The sequence below is a fragment of the Apis mellifera genome, linkage group LG5 (assembly GCF_003254395.2).
Source record: "Apis mellifera strain DH4 linkage group LG5, Amel_HAv3.1, whole genome shotgun sequence".
Taxonomy (NCBI): Eukaryota; Metazoa; Arthropoda; class Insecta; order Hymenoptera; family Apidae; genus Apis; species Apis mellifera.
Window position 1 is genome coordinate 13,872,095 of NC_037642.1, and position 24,847 is coordinate 13,896,941.

At 31.4% G+C, this 24,847-nt stretch overlaps 5 protein-coding genes across 9 annotated transcripts; 2 read left to right on the forward strand and 3 right to left on the reverse strand.

Annotated features, from left to right (window-relative positions):
- Positions 1 to 125: 125 nt before the first annotated feature.
- On the reverse strand, positions 126 to 5,634 carry LOC102654994. Its single transcript, XM_026440891.1, has 2 exons — positions 1,176 to 5,634; positions 126 to 790 (listed from the first exon to the last, which is right to left on the reverse strand). Exons 1-2 carry the CDS (start codon positions 4,707 to 4,709, stop codon positions 167 to 169), a joined length of 4,158 nt encoding a protein of 1,385 aa, XP_026296676.1. The 5' UTR covers positions 4,710 to 5,634; the 3' UTR covers positions 126 to 166.
- A 71-nt stretch (positions 5,635 to 5,705) lies between these two features.
- LOC412557 (diphthine methyl ester synthase) lies at positions 5,706 to 7,161 on the reverse strand. Its single transcript, XM_396012.7, has 4 exons — positions 6,830 to 7,161; positions 6,524 to 6,700; positions 6,117 to 6,441; positions 5,706 to 6,024 (listed from the first exon to the last, which is right to left on the reverse strand). Exons 1-4 carry the CDS (start codon positions 6,962 to 6,964, stop codon positions 5,834 to 5,836), a joined length of 828 nt encoding a protein of 275 aa, XP_396012.1. The 5' UTR covers positions 6,965 to 7,161; the 3' UTR covers positions 5,706 to 5,833.
- A 488-nt stretch (positions 7,162 to 7,649) lies between these two features.
- LOC102654379 (essential MCU regulator, mitochondrial) lies at positions 7,650 to 9,154 on the forward strand. 2 transcript variants are annotated; one of them, XM_006570255.3, is made up of 2 exons: positions 7,650 to 7,864; positions 8,107 to 9,154. In XM_006570255.3, exon 2 carries the CDS (start codon positions 8,125 to 8,127, stop codon positions 8,395 to 8,397), a length of 273 nt encoding a protein of 90 aa, XP_006570318.1. In that variant the 5' UTR covers positions 7,650 to 7,864; positions 8,107 to 8,124; the 3' UTR covers positions 8,398 to 9,154. The 2 variants fall into 2 exon arrangements, with proteins under 2 accessions (XP_006570318.1, XP_026296436.1); XM_026440651.1 differs by lacking the exon at positions 7,650 to 7,864 and adding an exon at positions 7,893 to 7,977.
- Positions 9,046 to 15,982, reverse strand: LOC412468 (protein flightless-1). Of its 4 annotated transcripts, none has more exons than XM_026440648.1 (23): positions 15,715 to 15,982; positions 15,392 to 15,551; positions 15,202 to 15,312; positions 14,825 to 15,063; positions 14,585 to 14,746; positions 14,271 to 14,491; positions 13,984 to 14,200; positions 13,591 to 13,832; positions 13,365 to 13,453; positions 13,193 to 13,263; positions 12,820 to 13,066; positions 12,539 to 12,724; positions 12,129 to 12,443; positions 11,852 to 12,024; positions 11,594 to 11,720; positions 11,340 to 11,462; positions 11,021 to 11,224; positions 10,782 to 10,903; positions 10,393 to 10,644; positions 10,159 to 10,285; positions 9,890 to 10,072; positions 9,677 to 9,790; positions 9,448 to 9,582 (listed from the first exon to the last, which is right to left on the reverse strand). In XM_026440648.1, the coding sequence occupies exons 2-23, from the start codon at positions 15,452 to 15,454 to the stop codon at positions 9,448 to 9,450; spliced, it is 3,723 nt and encodes a 1,240-aa protein (XP_026296433.1). In that variant the 5' UTR covers positions 15,455 to 15,551; positions 15,715 to 15,982. The 4 variants fall into 4 exon arrangements, with proteins under 4 accessions (XP_026296432.1, XP_026296433.1, XP_026296435.1 ...); XM_026440650.1 differs by having other exon boundaries at positions 15,138 to 15,312; positions 15,715 to 15,980; XM_026440649.1 differs by having other exon boundaries at positions 15,129 to 15,312; positions 15,715 to 15,980.
- Positions 15,983 to 16,220: 238 nt separating this feature from the next.
- On the forward strand, positions 16,221 to 17,442 carry LOC409500 (mitochondrial import receptor subunit TOM22 homolog). Its single transcript, XM_393007.7, has 4 exons — positions 16,221 to 16,375; positions 16,462 to 16,562; positions 16,866 to 16,971; positions 17,046 to 17,442. Exons 1-4 carry the CDS (start codon positions 16,357 to 16,359, stop codon positions 17,249 to 17,251), a joined length of 432 nt encoding a protein of 143 aa, XP_393007.1. The 5' UTR covers positions 16,221 to 16,356; the 3' UTR covers positions 17,252 to 17,442.
- The last annotated feature ends 7,405 nt before the right edge of the window (positions 17,443 to 24,847 follow it).

The window sequence follows — 24,847 nt, forward strand, 5'->3', positions numbered from 1 at the left end:
TTGCATTTTTTTAAAGATTTGATCGTATGATTTTCATTTTTTTTAAATTAAGTACACATTTTTTTATTTTGTATATCTTTTATATATATGTATAATATAACGTATAACGTAATCGATATATATATATATATATATATATATATTATAAAATAAATTATTGTCCAATTCAATCTGTTTCATGGATCGATGATAACGATTCTTTTTCCTTCTCGATATTATTTTTACATTCGCTATCGTACATTTGTTCTTCGAAAAAAATTTCCTCTTTTTCTTCATCTATATTTGCAATTTCTTCTATAATTACAGGCCTTGGTGTATTATCAATCGCTAATGGCTCACGTATATCATCAATATTCAAATTCATATTTGTCTCCTCCACACGGGGAACGAGAATTTTTTCCGCTGTAAAAGCTTGATCGAACGCATGATCAATGCCAAAGATAGAAAACGAAGCGTTTTGAGAAGGTGATTCGGTCCAATTCGATTTGTTTACGAATAACGTGAAATTTTTCAAGATATCGATGCCACGAGGAACAGTTATCCGAGAAGAATCGAATGTTACGTCAGAAGAAACTGTTGCATATCTTTCGTTACTTGGAAACGTAAGGATATCATTCGTTCTCCGATCCATGGATTTTAAAGCGCAAACATTCTCGGTGAATAAAATATTTTTTGAAATTTCAACAATAGGTAACGGCAAGGAATCGTGAAATTCTCCAGTGTGTCGAAAATTGGCAATTTTTTCGTCTCTCTTTCGTTGATTTTCGGAAAAAATCATTTTTATTTCATCCTAAAATATAAATTGGAAGAATAATTATTTCTTTATTTATTTTTATTTAGCTAGAATTATAAAATATACGCGTGCGAATCGTTTCTCAGAAACAAGTTTTAGTTCTTTTAAAAATCGCTAATTCGCATGAATGACCAAACAAATAAATTCTCATAAATTCGACAGGTAACATTATCGGATATATCAGATCATCGGATAAATGGAAATTCGAAGAAGAATCATACATATACTAATAAGCATACAACATTAAACCGAAACGGTATCTTGTTTCCGGAGAATAATTACGATCGATCGTGTCATGCATTGAAATATCTTTATTTTATATTATACGTATCGTTAAATTTTCAAAAATAAAAAAAAAGAAAAATATACTTGCTTTTTCTTTTTCTTCTTTTTCTTCTTTTTCCTCTCTCGTTTCTTGTTCATTTTCCCTTCCTTCTACTTCATTTTTCTTTTTTTCATTTATAATTTGCTCGTCACACGATCGAATATCATTATCTATTTCTTCTCGATAAGAAAGATGATCGATCGTCGTCGTTTCAAGTGTCGATTCTTGCACGGATGGATGAAATTCAATCGCAAAATCATTCAATCCAGATTTACAAGTCGAAGATATCGGATCTTTAAGCGGGAAAACAGTCATGTCTCTCGATTCAACATTTTCCCAAATTATCGACGCGTCGAGAATAAAATTTTGTATCAATTCTCTCGCAATTTCCTCTTCAACGAAACGAGAATCGTTTCCATACTTATCATAAACAGCAGGCATTTCGATAGATTTATCGTCTTCAAATTTTGAAGTTTCAATTTCGTTTCTCTTATCTTCGATCGTGTCATCTTTCAGCGGTTGTTCGATAAATAATTCTTCTCGAAAACATTCATTTTTCTCAAGAGAAATTTCTTCGATCGGCTGTTTATCTTTACAATCTATGGAAGTATTTTCATCTTCGTAAAGAGTAACATCGTCGTCATTTCCCTTTTCCGATCGATCATCATCGTCAAAATTCCTCGAATCGTTCCCTTGGATCGACGATGTCGATGTTTCAATATCACGCGAACAATTCAAACTGAATTCGGGTAATTTTAGTCCAATTTGTTCGAACGAGGAAGAAAATTCATCTCCCTCGTTCGAGCGATCGGATCTCCATGTTTCTCCTTCTTCTTTCTTTTCTTTTTCCCTTAGAGTCGCATCACTCGTGGAAACGTGGAACGTATCGTTCGTCGTATCAACTTTATATCGTTCGTTGCAACTCGACGGCTTTGCTTGCGAGGAATCACTCGTATAATCGACGCTACGCTCCGTAACATTGCAAAATTTCTCTTTTTCATTTTCTTCTTCCTCTTTGATATTGCCAAGAAGATCCTCTTGATAAAGAGACGACGTTCGATAAACCGTATTCTTTATATCCTGCAAAAAATGAGCATGAACACTGGACGAATGATCGTTGTCAATCGTCTCCGAATGTTCCACATATTCTCCAAATGGATCCCGATATTCTTTCTCGCGTTTATTCCAGCACGGTACGTCATTATCGTTCGTAATATTTTCGCCGTTCGTTTCGTCCATCTCAAATTCAATTTTATCCGGTATAATAACGGTGGTTACGCTTTCCGGTATTTCACAAGGGGATCCTTCGGTAAGGACATAGCAAGAAAGATCAATTTCTCTTCTCGAGGAATGATCACACGTTCCTCGAACGTTCGAAACGATCTCGTTATTATTATCACCTCTAATAAAAATTTCCCCATCGTCGGAACAATTTTTTTCAGATTTTTCCATCGATTCGATTTCGATATTATATTCTTCACTTTCTCCGTCCACTCTCTCGCTTTTATCCAAATTTGTCCATTCTTCCCCTTCACATGGCACTTGTCTTCTCGTTTCATTTTCGATAATCATCGTATCGTTTTCGTTGTCGGTTTTGCTTTCCAATACTTGTGATTCCAAATTTCTCTCGATATTACATTTAATTAAACACGATTCTTCTAAGTTCTTATTAAAAGTTGAAATCGTTTGAGACGAGGCTAACGTATTTTCGATACTTTTCTCCACCGTTTCTATCTCCATTAATTTTCTTTCGAGTTCATTTGATCGATATTGTTCTTGCTTCTCCTCCTCCTCCTCCTCCTCTTCTTTTATCTCATTCTCCTCCTTCTTCAAATACTCCAATGAATCTGGTGTAACGTTCAAACTATCTTTAAAAGTTTCCTCGATCTCCGTTTCCATTTGTAAATTTGAACTTTCCAGAATTTCTAATTCTCCCAGGACTTGTATTTCATCGGTATTTTGCTCCATCTTTTGCCCCGTAACTCCATTCTCTTCGCACTTGTGCCAATGATATTTCCACGAGTCGTTATCATCGCTCTTCGAATTCTCGCTTTCGTGTTCTTTCTCAAACGCTTTCGACTCGTAATCGATATTTGCAATAACTTCGATATCTTTGCGATTTCGATTCGAATTTGATTCTTCGCGTCCACGACATCGCATCGTTTCTTCGTTCAATCGGATATCAGTTTCGTTCGATAAAAATGGCAACGTTAAATCGTTCTCTTTCTTCATCGGCTTCGATCCATCGCTCGAAATCGGTGGTAAAGTGAAATTGTTCGTGTTATTCCGTTCGTCGAATTCGTAATTCGCGATATTCCTTCCCGTAGAAGATTTTCCAGAAGATGGTGGTCGCGTAATTACAGACGGAAGCATCACTGAAATGTCAATTCGATCGATACTCGTCACATCGTTAGAAATTTCATTATTCCGTGATTTATCGTTAAACGTATCCTCTTCCATTTCGTTATTTTTCAATTCTTCTTTCTCATGCTTTTTTCCCAATCGCAAACTTAATTTCGCGACACCTTCTTTCTCCGTATCGTTCAATTTTTCTCCCAATTTACGCATCTCCGTCTCCTCATCCTCGATCATTATACTCCTCCATTGTTCTTTCAAATTTCGAAATATTCCACCCTCTATCCCATGTTGCCATCGCTGCGCTCTTCGATACTCCTCCACGTTCCCGTTCGATTCTTTCCCACCTTCGTTATTTACGAGTGATCGACTTCTTCTTCGACCAACGAAGAAATTTCCATCTCCATTCCCACATTTAAAATGTATACACGTTCTTTCGATCTGGTCGGCACTTTTTTGCCGTATCAAATTGCACGCGTTTCTTTCGCATTTCTCACATTTTTCTCCTATCTTACTTATTCCATACTTATCCAAAGCAAAGTTACGCAATTTTTTCCGCTTTTCTTTCACTTCCTCATCTTTGATATTTCTCCTTAACGATATATTATCAGCCGACATAGATCGAAAACATTGTCCGCAGATAATTTTTTTTGAAAGTTGATGCGAGCCATGATCAATGTGATCGGGACTTATTTTCTCAATCTCTCTTCTCTTTGATCGTATATCGCACAAATTTTCACTTTCTTCGACACGACACGTCGCATATTCGTGCTTTTTCAATACTTTGACAGTTTGATTTATGGACCAACCGATTCCAGTTCCTATTTCTCTTTTTTTTTTCTTCGGTATCATATTCGTTTCTCTCCTTTCTTTTATCGTAGATGTCATTTCTTTTTCCATCCAGTTATCATATTTACAAACAAAAAAGCGATCGTTCCAATTTCTAACGTCACCGACATCGTTATTACCATCTACTACATTCTTATTAAATCCAGACCAATCGAGAATATTATCGCATTCACGATTCACCGATTTGCAATCCAAAATCTTCGAAACGATTTCATCGGTACGACAATGTTCTTTATCCCTCAATTCGACCAATTTTGCAAAATGTTGAGCCGCAAATGCGTAAATATTTCGAGGTTTTTGTCGTAAAATTTCTCTCGAAAGTCCTTCAACCGCGTGAGCCAAGCCTCGAGGTACTCGAGGTGCGATTATACACTCCATCCTTGACATTGTAATATATACGCGATTTCTTCGCGTTTCTTTTATTTATAAAATTTACATATAAAATTGAACGGAAACAAATTCAATTTTTCATTCGCATTTTCCTTCTTTCAATTTTTCTTCCTTCTTTAGAATTATAGCGATGTAATGATAAACAACGTGCTAGTGATTACGATACAATACGATACATGAAATACAACAAATTTATCACTACTAAGAGGGGAAAAAAGCAAAAGGAACGAAAACACCGCACCGAAAGTATCACGATTCCACTTACCGAAAGTGAATAGGCACAAGTTGCATATTGTAAACTAGGGATTACGTATATGTATATACATAAATATATCTTATATATATAGCACATATACTTGTTTATTACGCATGCACGGAATCGATCGATAGCGTATAGAAACTATAAGTTTCTTAATTTTATCTTTATTCGATATATGTCAAGCACTATATTTTACTACATATATCAATTTCAAAATGCCGATAAATCGCACAATTTATTTTTTCAAATTTTTTTCTTCTAGAAATCATGAATTAATTCTTTTAAGATTTTTTGGCATAAAGCGAACAAGCTTCTTTCCCTATACTATAAGCACTTATACGATTATAGTATACACACACACATTGTGAAATCGATAATTCAACGCTACCAATATAAGCGTTGCGTATTTTTATTTTATTCGCTTATTATTTTACTTTAAAAATTATACATAATCTTATTCGATGTTTCTCTTTATAAAAGAGTTTCGAGAGATAGTAAAAAATAATTTTTCTACGTTACGTTAAATTTTTGTAATTCAAAAAATAATAAATATATAATTTTTATAATATAGATCGTTTTCAATACAAATATTAAAAGTATCATTTTTATCTTTATCGTACGTACGTTCAAATTCAATGATTCGTTGCGTATTTATTATTTATTTTGCAAAAATATAACGTTCAATCTATATTTAGATATATAATGTAGAAATGTAAATGTGAAATTTTTTTTTATTTTTTTTTTTATTATCGTAGCAATTCATATTCCAATATTAATTTTATACAGAGTAATACATAATTAACTCTTCAACTTTTTGACGACGAAATGTTTTCATCCGTTTTAATGCAATATTTGAAAACTCTTATTCGTACATATATAGAGACATAAATTCTGATTCGAGAGGATGTAAGTTTGTAGCAGGAATGATCAAAGAATGAAGAGGAGGACCCAAATCGGTAGAAGCCATTTTTTCAAGAGAACAAGCAACGATACGTTGATTGTCCCAACCTATACGAGCTAAACCAATCGCAAGGCTGGATTTATTTAATAAAACTGAAAATTGACAATATTAATTTATTTAATAAAACTGTAAAATCAACAACAAATTAATTTTCTTTTGAAAATTATTCAAGATTAACGTTTACCCATTTCCTCCTTATTTTCTTCCATTTTTTCCTCCATAATTTTTAACAGTTGAGTAACAGCTTCCGACACGCTCATAAATCGCGTTGGCATATATTCTCTTTTCTTTTTGCTAATACTCTCTATAGTAGGTTCTTTTATTTTAATATCCAATAAACATAACGTGTGAAGATCTCTTCTTCTATTGGAGATTATTTTATCGTAGAAACTATTCGGTTGCCAATCTATGCTCCAATAAGGAATAGAAACAGTTTCTCCGAAACGATACAATTGTAAACCGGAACATCCTATTGCAGTTAATATGGAACAATTGTGAATAACTTTTACCTACGGATAACGGATATTATTTTTTAATATATCGGTCAAATATTGTAATTTTTCTTTTATTAAAGACGCTTTTCTTCTTTACCTTTATATTTTTTGCCCGAGCTCTTAAAATTAGATCGGAATGTGTAGTAGCACCAAATGGATCACCCACAACTAGAAAAGCAACATTTTCCTTCTCGTCCTTTGGCAATATTTCGTCAGCGTTATTTTCCACTAATTCTCTATCCGCCTCAAGTATCGAACATCCGTAAAATCGTTCCTAATTCGTTGAAATATGCTATCGTTCATCTCCTAATATCGAGCAAGCAAGTACAACGCATAGCGAATTCGTGTACTATTATTATTTACTATTAATTATCACATCATACTTTTATTACAATCTACCTACCAAATCCTTCAAATCGATAGACAAAATTGATGTGTATGATTCTAAATAGACACGATCGCTCATTCGAATAATTTCAAGACCTTTTACAGTTATATCTGTTGCATCGCCAAGGCCTAATCCAATCACGTGTAACATTTTATACAAAATTTTAAATTTTGTTCACAATAGGTAATGATCAATCAAACAATTAAGATTAAACTATAAAAATTTGTATTGACAATTACTTGGATAAATAAACGATAAATTAAAATATATAAAAGTCAACAGAAGTCAATAGAAGTAAAGAGTTAGATTCGTTTTACGTTAGAATCTAGTTATCGGATATAAATAAAACCACGTGATCAAAATATAGGGAAATCAAGAGAAACCAATTTTCAGTCATGAGATATGAAATAGAAAGTTATTTTTTCATATTCTAATTTCTGTATTCAATCTATTAATTATTGTAAAACAATAAAGAAACAAATAAATTGCTTTTAAAATAAAAATGCATAAATATACTTCATTTTCGAAAGAATAAGCAAAAAATTGACCTCGATATCGATAAATATTTACAGTATATTTTATGCAACAAAATATAAATCGATCCTAATATAACAATATTTCATCAATATAATTCAACTATGCATAAAATTTATTTATCGTGACGTTGACAAATTTAACAAATATATTTGTAATATAAAAGATACGTAACGAACGTAAATGAAAAAAAAAAGAAGAAAATGTGAGTCTAGGGCAATTCACATTTATCACTATGTATCATTTCAATAAATATAGTATCAAATTTTGTGTTTTTCGCATGCGTATTACAAACACACGTTATGATATATATGATCGAACCATTTAACGTTTAATCATTCGGTTTTTGATTCACTTGCTATACCGGTCCGGTTATGAGTATTTTCGTGTGAGCATTGTCAATATTAAATTGATATGTAATATACATTAGATAAAATACGGTATAATATAAATATATATATATAGATATATATATATATATATATATATTTTTTTATATATTTTTCATCAAAAAAGGTTAGTATATATCACATATCGACATTGTGATTTAATACATTATACATCCAGAGATTTTCTATTGTCCGTAATATATAATAGACGGATATAATGCGTGTTTGTATCGTGTAAATGTATGCTCCATTTTCTATCGTATCTACAACAATCGCGTGTATATTATTTTTTTTTATTATCGCTAAATTATCTCAATTAGATCAACATATTATTTTATATACGATTTATACTTCTATCGCTATTTCCAGTGTTTATTATATCAAAAAATGGCATTGCAACGTTCAACCGTTGCGTTTCAAAGTATCCATAATTTAAGAAAAATTGACGGAGAAATAAAATTACATCTTCGATCAAGAACTACAACACCTTCAGGTGCCATTCTGCCAGAACCAAAAAGAACACGTTTTGGCATTTTGAGCGTTATTTGTAGTGTCACGTTAGGATTAATTATAGGAACTACAATAAGTAAAAGGATGGCTAATTTTCTCGAAGAAAAAGAATTGTTCATACCTTCGGATGACGATGACGACGATGATTAATTTATTTTCGATATACATATTCTATTTAAGGCAAAAAATTTAAATTAGTCTTATTAAATTTATTCGGCTCGTGATTTTTAATCGTGTTATTAAATCTTAACTTTTAAATTTTTTATCGATAGTAAAATGTCGTAGCGTATATCGTTTTTCAAGTTTTTATTCGCAAGCATAGTTGATTTTTTTTACTTTCAAGAATAGATATCATTTTTTATTTTAATGAAAATTTATAACATCAACAAAGTAAAGTCTCGCTATTCGCTGAATTTTTGGAAATTTTCATTTAAACGACGAAAACTAAATAAAATCAGATAAGGGATAATTATCTAGATGTACAAACATAGAACGTAGCGCGGGAAATTAATTTAATTAAAAATTTAAATATATAACTTGTAGAGAACTTGTTCGAAGTCGAATCCCTTGAAAACCGATATTAAAGGGAAACGATAAAAATGGAAATCATTTAAACGCAAATAAACGAATTCGCGATGTCGCAGATTAAACGAGATTTTACTTTTATTATTGTATATTATTAAAAAAAGATGTAATATAATTTTAAGAATTTTTTTCGCAATTATACGAATATCACATGTATAAGAATTTTCAATTCTTTTTGGAATTTTATTTATCGTTAGAAAAAAAGTATGGAAATCAAATTGCATATTTTAATTTATTCGATATAATTTTTAAAAAGCGAATGGATTTTGCACATAAATGTACGTACATATTTATAAATATATTCTATTAAATTGCATATAGACATCTATATACAAACATATAAATAAATATCTTGTAAATAATATTTCAATTGATTTCAAAATAAACTCGATCGAAGGAAATAAACAAACACGAAAAGAATATCCGTATATTAACAATATCTTTTAAACAAAATTCTAGATGTTTAAGATGATTTAAAAAATTACAATTAGAAAATTATTTACATAATAAATTTATATGGACAGTTGCTTCGTTTAAAATTTGCCTTAATCGAGAAATCTTATTTTTTTTAAAAACGATAAAAATTGAGACACTCTATTCTATCAAAAAATTATTTTATTGAAGCGGCCTTTTATGCGAACTCCAACCATGAAAGCACTTGGTGAATCTTCGAGATTCCTTTCCTTTAGCAGTTAGATATAATTTACGCGGTTTATCCGGTTGTTTTACTCGTAAGTGTTGGATATATACCTAAAAATTAAGTACGCTTATTTTTCACTTTTACTCTCATTTATATCGTACTATTTTTACAAATTGTTCAATATTTTTATCGTTCGTTCTTTACCTGAGCAGATTTATACGCTAATTTAATCTCTACTTCCGAACATCGACTGCCCAACCATAAAAATACTTGTTCACCGTTATCAAGTATCATAATATCATCATCCGCCAAGTCATCCTGGAATTGGTATTAACGAAATATAAATATGCACATTTAAAAATAATCCGGCAACACAAGCGAAAATTAAATAAATTTATAGATTATAAAAATATATACTTGACAAAAGTCGGTGCATTTTTCGCTAATAGTAAAATATCCTTTTTCGTTCGAACATCTAAAGAGTCTAGTATAATTCATGTATTCCGCATCATTATCGTACGGTTTCTTTCCACCAAGAGCTACCCAAAAAAAATTATCCGGTTCTTCACCTTCATTCAAAACTTGTAAACTTATCCATGGCTGTTGATCATTCGAAAAAAACAAATTATATAGAATTTTATAGAATTTCGAAAGAATACAAATACAACATATTACAACAAACGTACGTTATTAAACATTTCTTCAGCAATTTCTTGAATCAAACGTGCTTCCTCGCTATCAGCTTTGGAACCAATCCAAGCGTATACTATTCCTGTCTCATCATCATTGTTAAACGGCACATTTAAAATGTAACTGTGGAAAAACATATGTAGATAGAATAAAAAAATATATAGATAAATAAATAAATAAATAAATAAATAAAAAAGATTATTATTAAAATATGCGAACAATAATCATACCAAAAAGAAGGATTCAATAGCGTTGAATCAGCTGGTATTTGTATCAGTCTTGTACACAACGCACTTCCATTACTTCTTAGATGATAAAATTCGACCTTGTTATTACCACAAGCTTTAGGTTGTTTACGCTTACCATGATGAATAATGAATTTTCTTTTAAAATATGCCAAGAACTTCAAATTTTCTTGCTGTTGATGAGTTCTAACTACTTCCAAATTCTCACCGAATAAAGATTTAAATTTTTTCTGTAAACTAAGAACAAATTTCTATCGTTATCGATAAAATCAATATCGCATTATTTACGCTACATTCAATAATATATCACGATTATTCGCACACAATTAATAACATATAAATCGAACACGACAATGACAATTTTTCTCGCGCACCTAAAGGTAAACGTTAGCCATCCCATATTTCCCGCATCTCTGCCCTGCCAAAAATACACGGTACATTGATAATCCTCTTCGAATTGTTCATCGCCATCCTCATTTTCCGTTGTATCTAATGGCTAAGATTATTAAATACGAGAATGAAATTTCATGAAATAAAGTATGTTTATTATGGCGTAATAGTCAAAATTAGAGGATTAGATACAAAAGAACGAAAGAAACAAATTATTACGTACCATCCAATAACGACATAAAAAAACGTAACAATCACCGCTATAAAAATGCCCTAATTCTTCTTCCGGTAAGCGTACAAATTTTTTTCCTTCCAAAACTAACGCTTCCATCCCCTCTAAATCATCATTCCATTCCAACATTAGCTGTTGAGCTTCGGTAAACGTCATAGGTGGTTGCCTAGGCATAAAGAGCGCGGCTAGATCTGCCTGTGAAATATGCAAAATTAATTTATCGATTTGCATCGATCAGAATAAAACAGAAAAAACGAAATAAATTTGCGATAACACAAATTTATCTATTTTTATTTCATTCGATACGTACTTTCGTTTCCTGTTGTTTCGCCCATTTTGTAAGATCCGCACCAGTTTTGGCAACCGATTCGGCAGTTCTAGTAAAATCAACCGCTATAACTTCATCCCATCCAGCGAATTTCGATTTAAAAATCTAAATTTAAAAAAGATAAAATGATATCGTTGTACATATTCTCTTTCTCTTTTCCTCCCCTTCCGCAATCAGAACAATCGAATCAAAACAATTTTTCTTCGCATTTTTTGAAATTCATAAAGCTCGTATACCTGTGATTCAGTTCCTTCCTGCAATCTGGTTACCATCGCATATTCCGGTCGTTCTATCATATTAAATAATTCTTGAGACAGTTTAACGGCTGCTGCCCGTACCAATCTCGTAGATTTTTTACCGAACCTACAATTGAACATAATCGAATGATATAAGTGAAACGTGTGATGTGTGTGTGTGTATGTGTGCGTGCGTGCGTGCGTGTGTATAATCATAATTTTGATTTTGTAATTGCATTAAACTTTACGAATATGTACCAAACGTAAACATCTACATGACAATCTAATATATAAACATTCCGATTGTTTAAAAGCGTGTTTCTTAATTTTCCATGAGGTACTTCGACTTGAGGCAATTCCAAATAACCCATACCAAGTTGCACTTGATACAAACGTGGCGCGAGTGGTACAAAATTCACATCTACATGTTCCTACGACGAGAGACATTAAAAGGATAAATTTTAATATACGGTTATACATAAAATTTACTTAGATTTCTAAACGCACAAATCGTTTCAACCAAATGTTAACTTACAACGATGGTAGACGACAGATGCGAAGCATCTTTAAAGTTCAAACACGATAGAAAATCATCCGATTCTGTATTCATGATTTCCGTTATGATCTCAGCTTTATTCTTCCTTTCGTTTTTATTAATCTTTTCAGCCATTAATCTCGCTTTCGATTTCAGCGTACTTTTCGCTTTCTTGCCGTACCATATGAAAATCTTATTGCCAGTATCTAAGACGAATACGAAGCCCGGATCCAAGGAATCGAAACAGACAGGAACGGGTTCTAAGTGGATCGAAGCATCGGCAGCGTGTACTCTGTACAATCGTGTTATCGATGGCTGCCATGCGTCAATCAATTTGAAAGCAAGCACGTCGAATAATAATACGTAGAAATAGAAAATTAAATACCAAAAGAATATCCAATAATACAAACCGTATCTTCGACCGTGTAAAATCCAGACGAAGTACGACCTCCTTCGATATACGTAATACCAGATTCGAATAACATTAAAAATTCATCCGATTCCTCGCCTTGTTCTTCTCTAATAGTACGGCATTGCGCACCCAAATAATTACGCAAGTTTACAGCGTGAATCGCAGCACAAGCCCTCTTGTCCAACTGTAAAATACATCGATTCGTTCGCAACACGGCCATACGTCGTACCCGACGATTTGGTTAATCGTTATAAAAATCTAATCGCACAATAAACGTACCGTAGCTTTTTCTCCTATCCAAAAATAAATTGCCCAAATCAAAGATCCAGCTTCATCGACTTCAGTCTTTAAAACGATATAGCAGTCGCCTTCATAAAATTTTCCATGCGCCACTTCTTCTATTTCATTGGGTAAAAAATTTTCTATCTCCCATACGGACAAACCAGGAATTTGACCAGCATCTTCATCAAAAAATTCAGAATAATCCAACGGTGGTTTCTCCAGAGTTTCGTCCCATCGTTTAGGCCTTTAAAAATAAGGGAAAACGGCAGAGAGAGAGAGGGGGGGGGGGGGAGAGAGAGAAAGAGACTCATAAATTATAAAATAACAAACTAACTAAATAACAAATTCTTAATGCATATTTTATGCTTACTTTAATGATTCCGCTTTGGAGTCTTCGTATTCTTTATCTTTGTTTTTATCTTTCGCAATATCCTTCATACCCTAAAAAAGAAAGAAAGACAGACTCATCATATCTAAAAGTCATCCTACTTTTCCGATTCTCTTTATAATATAAAAAAAATATTATATAAATAATAATATACCTTCAGTATCTTGGCTTGATCTTGATCAGCTTCTTCTTGATCTCGTCTTCTTCTAAGCCTCATTTTGCGCGCTATCGGATCCTTACTGCCTAAAATATAAAATATTCAATTATGAAAAATAGAAATAACGTGCAAAGAATATTAAAATATAATCGCAGATATAATCTACATATCGAGCATCGATTGATCTTTCACGATTGCCCGTATCATCAAAGAACAAACATACCAGAAGTTTGAATCGGTGTAGGTACATTGGCTCCAGCAAGTCGCAATTGATGTTGCAGAGAAAAATCAATATTATAAAATTCGATGCCGGAACCTTTTTGAACTTCCATCGGTTTCGGTGGCATTACCAAATTCGGATTATCCCTTAAATCAAGTTGTTCCAAATCGGTAAGAAGATGAATAGCATCCGGTACGGTGATCAATCGATTAGAAGATAATATTAATTTTTTCAACGATCCACATCTGAGGAAAAAGAAACGCATGTATTCCCGATATTTTTAAACATATTCACGATACCAGAGAAAAATTACTATACGTTATGCTACTTTTTTAACATTAATTCGAATTAAATTATAATAAAATCACGATTAAAAGAACGAAACAAAAAATGTACCTGCACAAACCTTCGGGTATCATTTCCAAACGATTATTAGCCGCTGAAAATACTTGCAACGACGACAATTTACCAATACCCGAAGGAATACCTTCAAAATCTAATTGATTGTCGTTCAAATATAATCTTCTAAGGGTAACAATTTTGCAAAGAGAAGCAGGTATCGCTGTCAATTTGTTACGACATATATTGAACGTTTCCAATTTCGTCCAAAGCTCTAACATCAAAATCGAACATCAGGCATAATATCAAAGATACGTAGTAATCGTAACGTACCGATAACATACCGATTGCCGTTGATAATTCAGTTATTTGATTATCGCTTAAATTTAAACGACGCAAATTCACCAGAGAATAAAGCGCGTCCGGTACTCGGGGTAAATCGTTTTGCGATAAATCAAGTTCTTGTAAATTCGTCAAAGTTTCCAAACTCGATGGAATATTGTTCAAGGTTCTCTGCGTATCACGCATTTGTAGAGCTATTAAATTCATCAAAGACGGTAGTTGCCTAAACAAAATAAAAAAAAGAAAAAAGAACGTTATCTCGTTTATAAATGCAAAGATGAATCTATAATTAGCGAATTATATCTCCTTCGTATACCTTAATTGAAAGTGTCCCAACGGATTATGATTCAAATTCAAGGTTTGTAAATTTGCCAGACGACGAGTTTGCGGTGGCAACGTTTCCAATTTATTATCACTAAGATCCAAAAATAACAGATCAGTTAGATGAATAAACAACGTATTGGGAATCGTGTCAATGCTGAAAGAATCGAAATAAGATCAGAATCATCGAATCCGCACGTTTTTCTTACACAATTTACATACACTCGACACTCACTGATTGTAACTTAAATTCAAATTCAACAAAGAACGAGCTCTTTCCAATCCTTCCGGTACTTCTTTCAAATTATTATGACTTAAATCCAACGTAGTCAATTCTTCCAAGTGAAACAATTCCGCCGGAATGCCACTCGATTTAATGTTGTTACGCCTTATGTTCAAAGTACGAAGACAACAAAGTTCCGTCAATTCCCCATACAAGCGTTCCAACTTGTTCTTAACCAACGAAAGATGTTCCTATTCGAAAAAAGAAAATAATTTAATTTACATCACTCACGTTTCGTAGAACCATTAATAAGAACCTCAATCACAATAGCTTCATCCTGAATTTCGCGCACGCTTAAAAAATAAATGTCCATACGCAGACAGCTTTACCAGCTTCAACAATTTGCCCATTTCTTCCGGAATCTCAGTCAAGTTGGTTTCATCCAATTTTAGCCATTGTATGCCAGTCATTAAACGTACAGATTCTGGAAATTTTCCCTCCTATAAAAAACAATATTGCGACAATAATCGAAAATTATATATCGTTAAAAAGGAGAGAAAGAAAAAAAATCATATTTACACTAAAATCATTGCTGCTGAAATCGACCCCACGTACAAACGGCAGCACTCCCGTATTCGCCATTTCGTTCAAGTTCGAGAAAATATTCTTTTTACGATTTTATAAATCATACGTAGGTTAGATTTTATAAATCGTACGGTTATATCTGTAGTTTATAGATCTATAACACGTTAATACGTAAAATATGTAGAAGCAAAGACAAATTATATCGTCCGTTGCGATCGAACATTACGAGAAAAAGAAATAATTATGGAATTATCAAAAATAAAAAAAATAAATTTTCGTCTTTCATCGGTCATCGAATGTTTTTTTCAAAAACTTACATCGAATTTTAAAGATCAAATAGACGAAAAAAAACAATTCCTCGCGAATAACCTTCAATGTATATAAATACAACGGACGTCCGTCATATTTAATCTCAATATTAAACAAATTTTTGAATTATCTCAAAGAAGATCACTATTAAGTATTAAATAATTTGTACGAACACAGTTTGTACATCAATCGAATCACAAGATACGACGTTAAAAAATGATATTAAAGATTTATTCAAAGTACTATCAAAAGGTGCGAACGACACTTAACGAATTCAATCCAGTTTGACCAATAGCGTGCAGAAAGAGAACGAGAGAGAGAGACAGAGAGAAATATTACTAAAACGTTCGAAAAAGACACGATTCTTTTCCAAACTTCGTTTCCTTTTTTGTTTTCTTTCTCGTTTCTTCGAACGCAACGTATTCGTAAATATTTTTAATATCGATATTAAATATATAGAAATTTATATTCGAAATATACATTCGGGGATTTATATAGGGATATCATATAGGGATTTTTATCAAACAGTCGTACCAACACGTAGCATCGCAAATACAATTTAGAAACTTCCGCGACCATAGCAAAGTTGTTCCGCATCTACTTTACACCGGTGTGAATTGCTGTACATATAATATTTATCCCAACATACGATGTCTAGAGTAGACGAAGGTGAATTTTAAAACTTGATTCGTGAAAATAAAATATATTCGTTCATTCGTTTATCAATCATCAGTTGTTTTCTTATATGACTTCAGTCGAAGAAGTAGATCAATCGGCGGACAGCGGCATGGGTAGTAGCGACGCACATTCTCCCGAGGTGAAATCGCTTTTTCCCGATGACGAGGATGACGAAGAGGTATTCCATTTCGATACATACGATTATATATTAACGTCATAAATAACCATAATTCGTATTATCAAGATTCGTTACATTTAAAGACATTTAATTACAATTAATCCATAAATTAACCAATATTTCTTTACTTATTTAAATCGTATTTTTCACATCGTATCACGAATTTTCAACGTATCATCGATATTTATTCCACAAGAAAAGAAATTTAAACGGGATATTCGCATAATTTTACAATCAAACAAAAGAAAAAATTCAACTTGACCGTAGAAAGTAGGATATATTTATATTCGAGTTTGTTTTTAGGATGAAAGCTTGGCAGAAAGATTATTGGGACTTACGGAAATGTTTCCGGAAGAAGTACGTAATTTGGGATATAACGTCGGTACTTGTTTATGCAATTGTATGAAAGGTATGTATTTATTTATTAATTCTCTATAATTCGTACTCAATATCAAGATATAAACAATATACGTTCTTTCGTAGGGTTATACGCATTTTCATGTTCAGCAGCATGGTTATTCTTCAGTTCATCAGCCATTTTATTTGCACCTATATTGTTCGAAATAGAACGAGTGCAAATGGAGGAAGCACAACGCACTCAACAAAAACAGGTTTTATTAGGTCCTAGTAAAGCCATGTCAGGCGTAAGCGCTTCGAGTCTTCCAATGGCTCCACCGGTTCAGCAATAATAGCAATGATACCGTCGATGTTGCATTCGAATCATCAGAAGTCGATCGTTCCGTTCACCGTTTCTATTTATATTAGTATAACAACTCCAATTCTAATATCTCACAAACGCTCGTACATCCATAAGTTTATCATATATTGTTCATCGTAAAAAATTCAAATCAAATAGTACAGAAAAGAACGAAACGAATCATAATATTATATTACACGTCACACAATATATCGACGTTATCGATATTCTCTTTCGCTTTCCAAATTTTATGAGAGTATATATATATTTTTTTTTTTTTTTTTTTATATCATTATTATAAAATTACGGGCATTTTATCACGTCACGAAACGTTAAACGTAGCAATATCTAGTTACGAAATATTAGTAAAATTGTAACATTCGATTATGTATGTAACGCACCTTTAATAAAATAATCAAATCCTTTCATAACATTAGCATCTATCTAAGGTATCAAATGTTATTGTAATATAAGACGTTGAATAAAGTTATTACAAAGGATGTTTCACGATGTTTCGTTCTCATTACGTAAAACACGATAGAATATCGATGAAAGTTTACTTAAACGGAAGGAAAGAATCGTCTAACGAAATTACAGAACGAAAAACGATCCGAGTCTAAGTAATGCAAATGCAGACCAAACTCGCGATTCGATCTTTAGATTTAACAAATAATCGAATAAATCCAAAAAACCAAATGTTATTTAATCAAATCTAATCGGATATTTAATTCTCAATTTTTATTTATTAATAATCGAACTCTAAATCATACTCTATTTAGATAGATCTAACCTAACCTACGAAATATTAATTTAATTTTACTCGTTCAAGGAAATCCAATCGAAAGAAGAATCTAATATAAATTTAATCGGATTCGTAACGTAATTTAACCAAAATGTAACCTATTTAAAAAAGAAAAATAAGATTAATCTAATATTTATTTACTAACCTTAATTCAATGTCTTAAACGAAACAATTTAAATAAAAATATCTAAACGCACATTTATTTTTTTTTATAGGATGTATCTTTTAATTTTGAAGTAATAGAAATATCCGCATTGATTTTATTCTTCATGATGTATACTATATAATAATATACTACAATATACTATATATAGTTTATATATAAACATATATATATATATATATATATCGTGGAATAACACAATACTACGAGATGTACACGAGAAACTGTTTTTTTTTATTTTTTTAAGAAATCATTTTTCCGTAGATCGATCTTCTTTATGAATAACAAATATACATCGTTTCTAATATATTCTAATATATCCATCGCATTAGGAACTATGCAATCGTCGAATAAAAAAACATGTTTTCAAACGATAACATTCTTGTACAAGTTATACAAGCATACACAAATATAAAAACGATGGATACTAGAACTAACCTATTACATTCTTTCTATAATTTCTTTTTCCCTCTCTCTTTTACTTTTCGACGTACCATACAAGTTGATAATAATTCATCGAATAGAAATAAAAAAAAATACGAAGTACTTAACACAAAATTTGTAAAAAAAAAAAAGAATTCTATTTATTAAATTATCATTAAGATAGATAAGATTTTCTATATCGTTGGAAATAAATTGGGAAGACATTTCCAAGCACTCGCAACGCGAATAAGAAGAACCGTGAGTTCGAAATTGAATTTTTTTGTATTTATTTACTTTTTAATTTTTTTTTTTCTTTCTTTCACATCAAATTAAATTTATCACGACAAAGAAGAATGCGATTTAAAGAAAAAATACGCATTATAAGAAGAGAAGGAAAATGGAAATAGCAGAAGACGATTAATAGATATTTCATCGAATTGGAATTCGCTAATCGATTTCAGCAATTCAATTAAATTCATATAAGAAAGTTGTATCTCCGCGTATAATTATATATCGCGTTTCACAAAGTATAAAGAATTTTCCGGTATATAGACGGTAGAGTATCGGACAGTATATAATAAAATTTTCTTTACTCGAATATATTTTATAATCGCAAAAATATCCCTAAAAGATAAAAAAAAAAAATATCAAACATCACGAATATAAAGGAAAGGTCGAAAGATATTATTCGTTAACGATTCAAGAAATTAAGAAAGATCGATAATTAAGATCGTTGCGTTGTCACTCTTGACGGGCACAAAAAGGGAGGATTAATTTACAATAACACGAGCGCACGTGATTATTTTCGAGCGAAAGTTTTCTTTTGTGACGTTTAACAACGAACCAGATGTCTCAAGATTTCTCCGTTTCTACGCTCAATAGCCGCAGATGTTCCGAAGGATGATTCCGAGGCAATTTGTCATTGTCCTCTCGATGACCCTTACCCTTAAAAGACGATTTCGAGATTTTCCGGGATTATCCCATCCTTTAGGAACATTTAACATCGTGGAAGGAACGAACATAATCGTTAACGCTTTTCAAAACAAAACCATCACCAATCGAGGATGCAATAACAAGGCAAGCAAACGAAACGAATAAACGCGAAGACAGGATAAATTCAACTATCGTGAAAACAAGATCAAGGAGCACCATCGTCCGCAAACAGATTCACTTTTCGCAATATCAACGGCACTCACTACTCATCAACGAGTCACAATCATCTCAACGAGATTCAGCATCGTTAAGTTGAAATTGAACTCAGGGAGAGCGCCATGATAACGCATAATCGAAACATTCTCGACAAGATAGATGAATATTATGTACGATTATTTCGATATAATAAATCGACTCGTCGAATACGTAAAAAAATAATAGCGTATATTAAAGAAAGATTATAAATTTACCTAAAATACATATATAAAACATGCATTATCAACAAAAGTTTAATTTTTTAATACACTTTTCAAAACGCTTCACAAAAGAAAAAAAATATTAAACAAAACTACAATTAATAAAATTAAATAATTTTTGCAAAAAATTGTTGTATTCAAACAGATTTTCAATATAAATTGGTTAAATATTTCGAATATTTTTCGAACGTTAAACAATTTTCGCTATTATTTCGCTTTTCGTTCATCATACATTAAATAAATAAAATTGTACCAAAAACAATGATTTTTAATAAAAATAAAAATTAAACAATCGATTTAATTAAATCATAATAAACAAATAATCACTCGCAAATTAAGATCGGATATTAATTCGAATCACCGAATACCGGACGCGAAGCGAAGAATGGGAATAAGGGCAAGCAGTCAACCGTGAATCGTCGTAAGATAAAATCGTAAAGATAAAAACGTCTAACAATTATAGCGTACGAAATAATAAATATATATCACGTTTTTATAAAAAAGCGAGAAAATGGCATTAGCGAATAAGAAAATAAACAAAGAAACGAAACAATTCGTTACAATAACATCACTATACAGTTACGCAATATTTAATTAAACGCAACAATATTTTTTTCTTTTATAATTAATTTATAATTATATTTTTACACTTCAATATCTTATTTGTTTAACGATCATTTACATTTTAATATTCCATTACATTATATTACAGCGATAAAATCTTTATTCGGATAGCTAAAAGAAATACGTCTATTTCATTCCGTACTCGGAAAAGGACTGCGTTTAATCGATACGCGTACAATAACAATCGAAGGAATACGTCCGTCTCCTTTTGTATTCGAAAAACGACTATGTTTAATCGATACGCGTACAATAATAATCGACGCGACATCGTACCGCGATTCACGTTCGCTATAATTTTCGTAAGAATATTAATATTTATTTCATTTTATTATTTCATCAATCATTATCACAGAGTTTTCTTCGTTTTTACCGATAAATTTATAGGTATCGCATTTTTTCTTTCTCTTTTATTTATTTATTTTTTTTTAAATTTAACGGATTAATTTTTATTTCATCGATAGTATTTTTAACAGTAATTTTTTTTCCGTTATTATCATTAATTTTTAAAATCGCATTATACGGATTATCTTACATATTATACAGTTCATACGGATCGTAATATTTTATCATACCAACGTTCGAGGCTAAGAGAGGGAGAAAAGGAGATAGAATTTTAATTTTTTTTTTTAAATTCTAAATTATTGTTTATAATTAACGTTACATTATCGTTGTTTCAGGCAAAGAGAAACGAAGAAAAAACAATAAAGAGATAAACACGATAAACATCGAAGGATTTTTTTATTCTTTATTTTTCTTTATATCGATTTTTTTTTCAATTATAAATACTTTCTTTTTCTCGAAAACATATTTATACGTTATACGTTATTATTTTCCGTATTCAAATTATTCGTCTTTTTCTTTTTCTAATTTTTATATCTTTAAACTTAATTAATAGCTAATACGATTAAACGATATTTCGATTTTAATTTTTGACATATCAATATTCGAAATATAAGAGAAAAAGAAAAAAAAAATACGTAAATTGAAAATTAAATAAAAGCAATCGAACGATTCGAAATTTTAGTTTCATTCATCGTTTTTAATTATTATATCCTCCTTCCTTTTTTCTTTAAATTTCATTTATCGTCTAGAGGATTTTTTTTTTATTTTTAGATTCGATTCGTTTCCTCCTTTATTTTATTCTCGTATCGAACGAATATTTGGTCTTCCCTTTCATCGATTCGCGTATTCATAATTATTCTTACACTTTTATATTTTATTTATTCAACGATCGTTTACATTTCAATATTTTACGATATCATAGAAAATCCCGATAAAATCTTTAATCGAGAAGCAGAAAGAAACACGTCCGTTCCGCTCGATGTTCGGAAAACGAATACGTTGAATCAATGTCATATAAAATAATTCGAAGAATATTTCGTTTGCTTCGTATTCGAAAAACGATTAACCGATACGTATACAATAATAATCGACATCGCGCGGCGATTCACGTTCGCTATAATATTCGTAAGATTATTAATTTTTAATTCACTTTATTAATTTATCAATCGTTATCACGATGATAAATTTTTTTCATTATCAATTTATAAGATTTACAAAAAGGTTCAACGATATTTTTTCTTCATTTTTTCTTTTATTTTAATTTTTTGATCATTTTTGTCGAATTATCGTTCGAATTATACCGTAATTATGAATATCGTAAATCTATTTAATCGTCAAAATTTAGTTACGCTTTTTTTTTTCATATCTTTTATACATTTTCGACGAATTTATCGTTCTTTTTCCCCTCTTATTATTCGCTGCGCTTTAATATTTAATACATAATTATAACGATAATAATTAATAATTTTAATCGAATTACTATATTTCTTTTCTCGATCTTTTCGTTCGTATTTATGATTTTTGTTTTAATTTTCGGTATTAATTTTGAACGATTGTTTTTTCTTTTCGAATAGAGGAATTTTTATCGGAACACGGACGAAGTAAAAAGAAAAAAAAAATGCGATGGAAGTTAAATTTCTTACAAGAAACACCGAAAAATAGATAGAATTGGAAATTGGAAAGAAGTTACGGATGGATAAGTCATCAGGTCGAACATCGACAAACGAAGCATCAATGATTCACAGTTCGATTCTTATAGTACGGCGTTTAATTTCTGTTTTAATAAAAACAGTTTTTTCCAGCGATCAGACGATGGAATACGATTCGGAAAGACAAAAGAAAATAAAAATTAAAAAAAAACTCGCGAAAAGCGTTCTCGAGAACCTTAAATAGCCAAAAATTAAAATTTTTCGCCAGAGGGGCTGTGGCTAAGTTGGAACGCTGCTTCTTCCGCACGCGGAAAGACTCGGGTTCGAGACTCGCTTCTCGACTCGAGTTTTTTTCGCGAGCGACGGACAACTTCTCAACTTGCCACGAGGGAATGACCCTCGGTGTCTTTCTCCCGCTACGGACTTGGGAAGGAAGTCCCTCTCAGGTCTCTAGGGGGTTTTTCACCCAGGAGACCACTCTCTCCGGTCCGGGGGGTGTCCCCCGGGCCGGACTCGAATTTTGCAGGAGACATCGGCGGAGGTTACACGGGGAGGGCTATATCATCGGGGATCCCTCATATCGGCTTTTGCTCCCGGGAAGCAGGAGCGGGATCGTGGCTACTCTCGAAGCGAGATTATCAGCTTAATGGCGCGGAAAAATATCGGATGTCCAGCGGTAATGCGAGAAAACTGTCGGCACGCAGAAATTAAAGAAGAAGCGAAAAATAGAAAGAAGAAAAGAGAAAAGAACTATAGGAACAAAATTAATAAAAAGAAATATTTTTTTTTTCTTACATGAAAGGAAATATAAGAACTATAATTTGGAAACGAATTATTTATGGTTAGACGAGATTAACAAAAATTAAAAATTTAATATCGAAGGAAAAAAAGATTAGATTTAAGAAAGCAAAGAATCGGAATTATAACGAATAAGAATAAAAGGATGAATATTATATTTGAAAAGTTTAAAGAAAGAAAAAGATTAAACGTTTATCATTTATCATCGAATGGATTACTTTAAGTCGAGAAGGAATAGAGAAATATAAACTTTCTTTTTAAAAACTTGGGAGTTTGGATTACATCGACGGTCTAAATCGAGGAAAGGAAATTTATTAAAATATTGAAAAAAAGGAAAAAAAAAATGAAATCGTATTTTAGGAACAGATGCATACGAACGAAGCGATGAAAAAATTGTTAAAAACTTATGATTGGAAGCTTTAATTATTTAAAAAGAAAATTGAAAGGACAGTTTATAAAGATTAGTTTATAAAAGAAATTTGAAAAGAAAAAATTGATGATCGAAATACTTAATCAAGAAAAGAAAGAAAGAATAGTTTTTTTTTTTCGCTAGGAAATGGAACACTAGCGCGATCTATCTATACGCGTGGGAATTAGCGGGGATAATAAAAAGATAGATGGCACTGACCGTATATTCTCATTAATTCTACCATTTATTAATAATTACGATAATTATTACGATAATTAACAAATAATGAAAGCGTTTCGAAAGTATAAAAGTACAACGAGGTTTTCATTGGGATTATCTCTTCTTTCTATAAAAACCTCATTACAAAGAATTTGCAAATAAATTTAAAAAGATTATAAATATCGAAACGTATATAATAAGAATCGAAAGCATACGTTTGCTTCAATCCGCGTTCGGAGACCGATTACATTTACTCGAAACGCGTACAATAACAATCGGCGTAACTTTATATTCGGTTGCGTTGAACTGATATATATATAATAATAAATATATATAAGGACAATTACCATAACTAATTATTAATATTAACTGATATTGAAATCGAATGAAAATGGTTATGGAAATAAATAAGAATGGTAATAGGAATCGAAATGAAATGATAATAGGAATCGAAATGAAATGGTAATTGGAATGGAAATGAAATAGTAATAGAAGTCAGAATGAAAATGTATGGAATGAGAATAAGAATGATAATAAGGATCGAAATCAAAATGGTAATGGAATAGGAATGAGAATGGTAATAGGATCGGAATAGAATAGTAAATGGAATAAGAATGAAAGATAATAGGAATAGGAATGAAAATGGTAATAGGAATGGGAATGATATAGGAAGGAAATGGTAAGTAATAATAAGGGAATGGAAATGGTAAAGAATGGGAATGAGACAGTAATGATTATATATGAAATAGT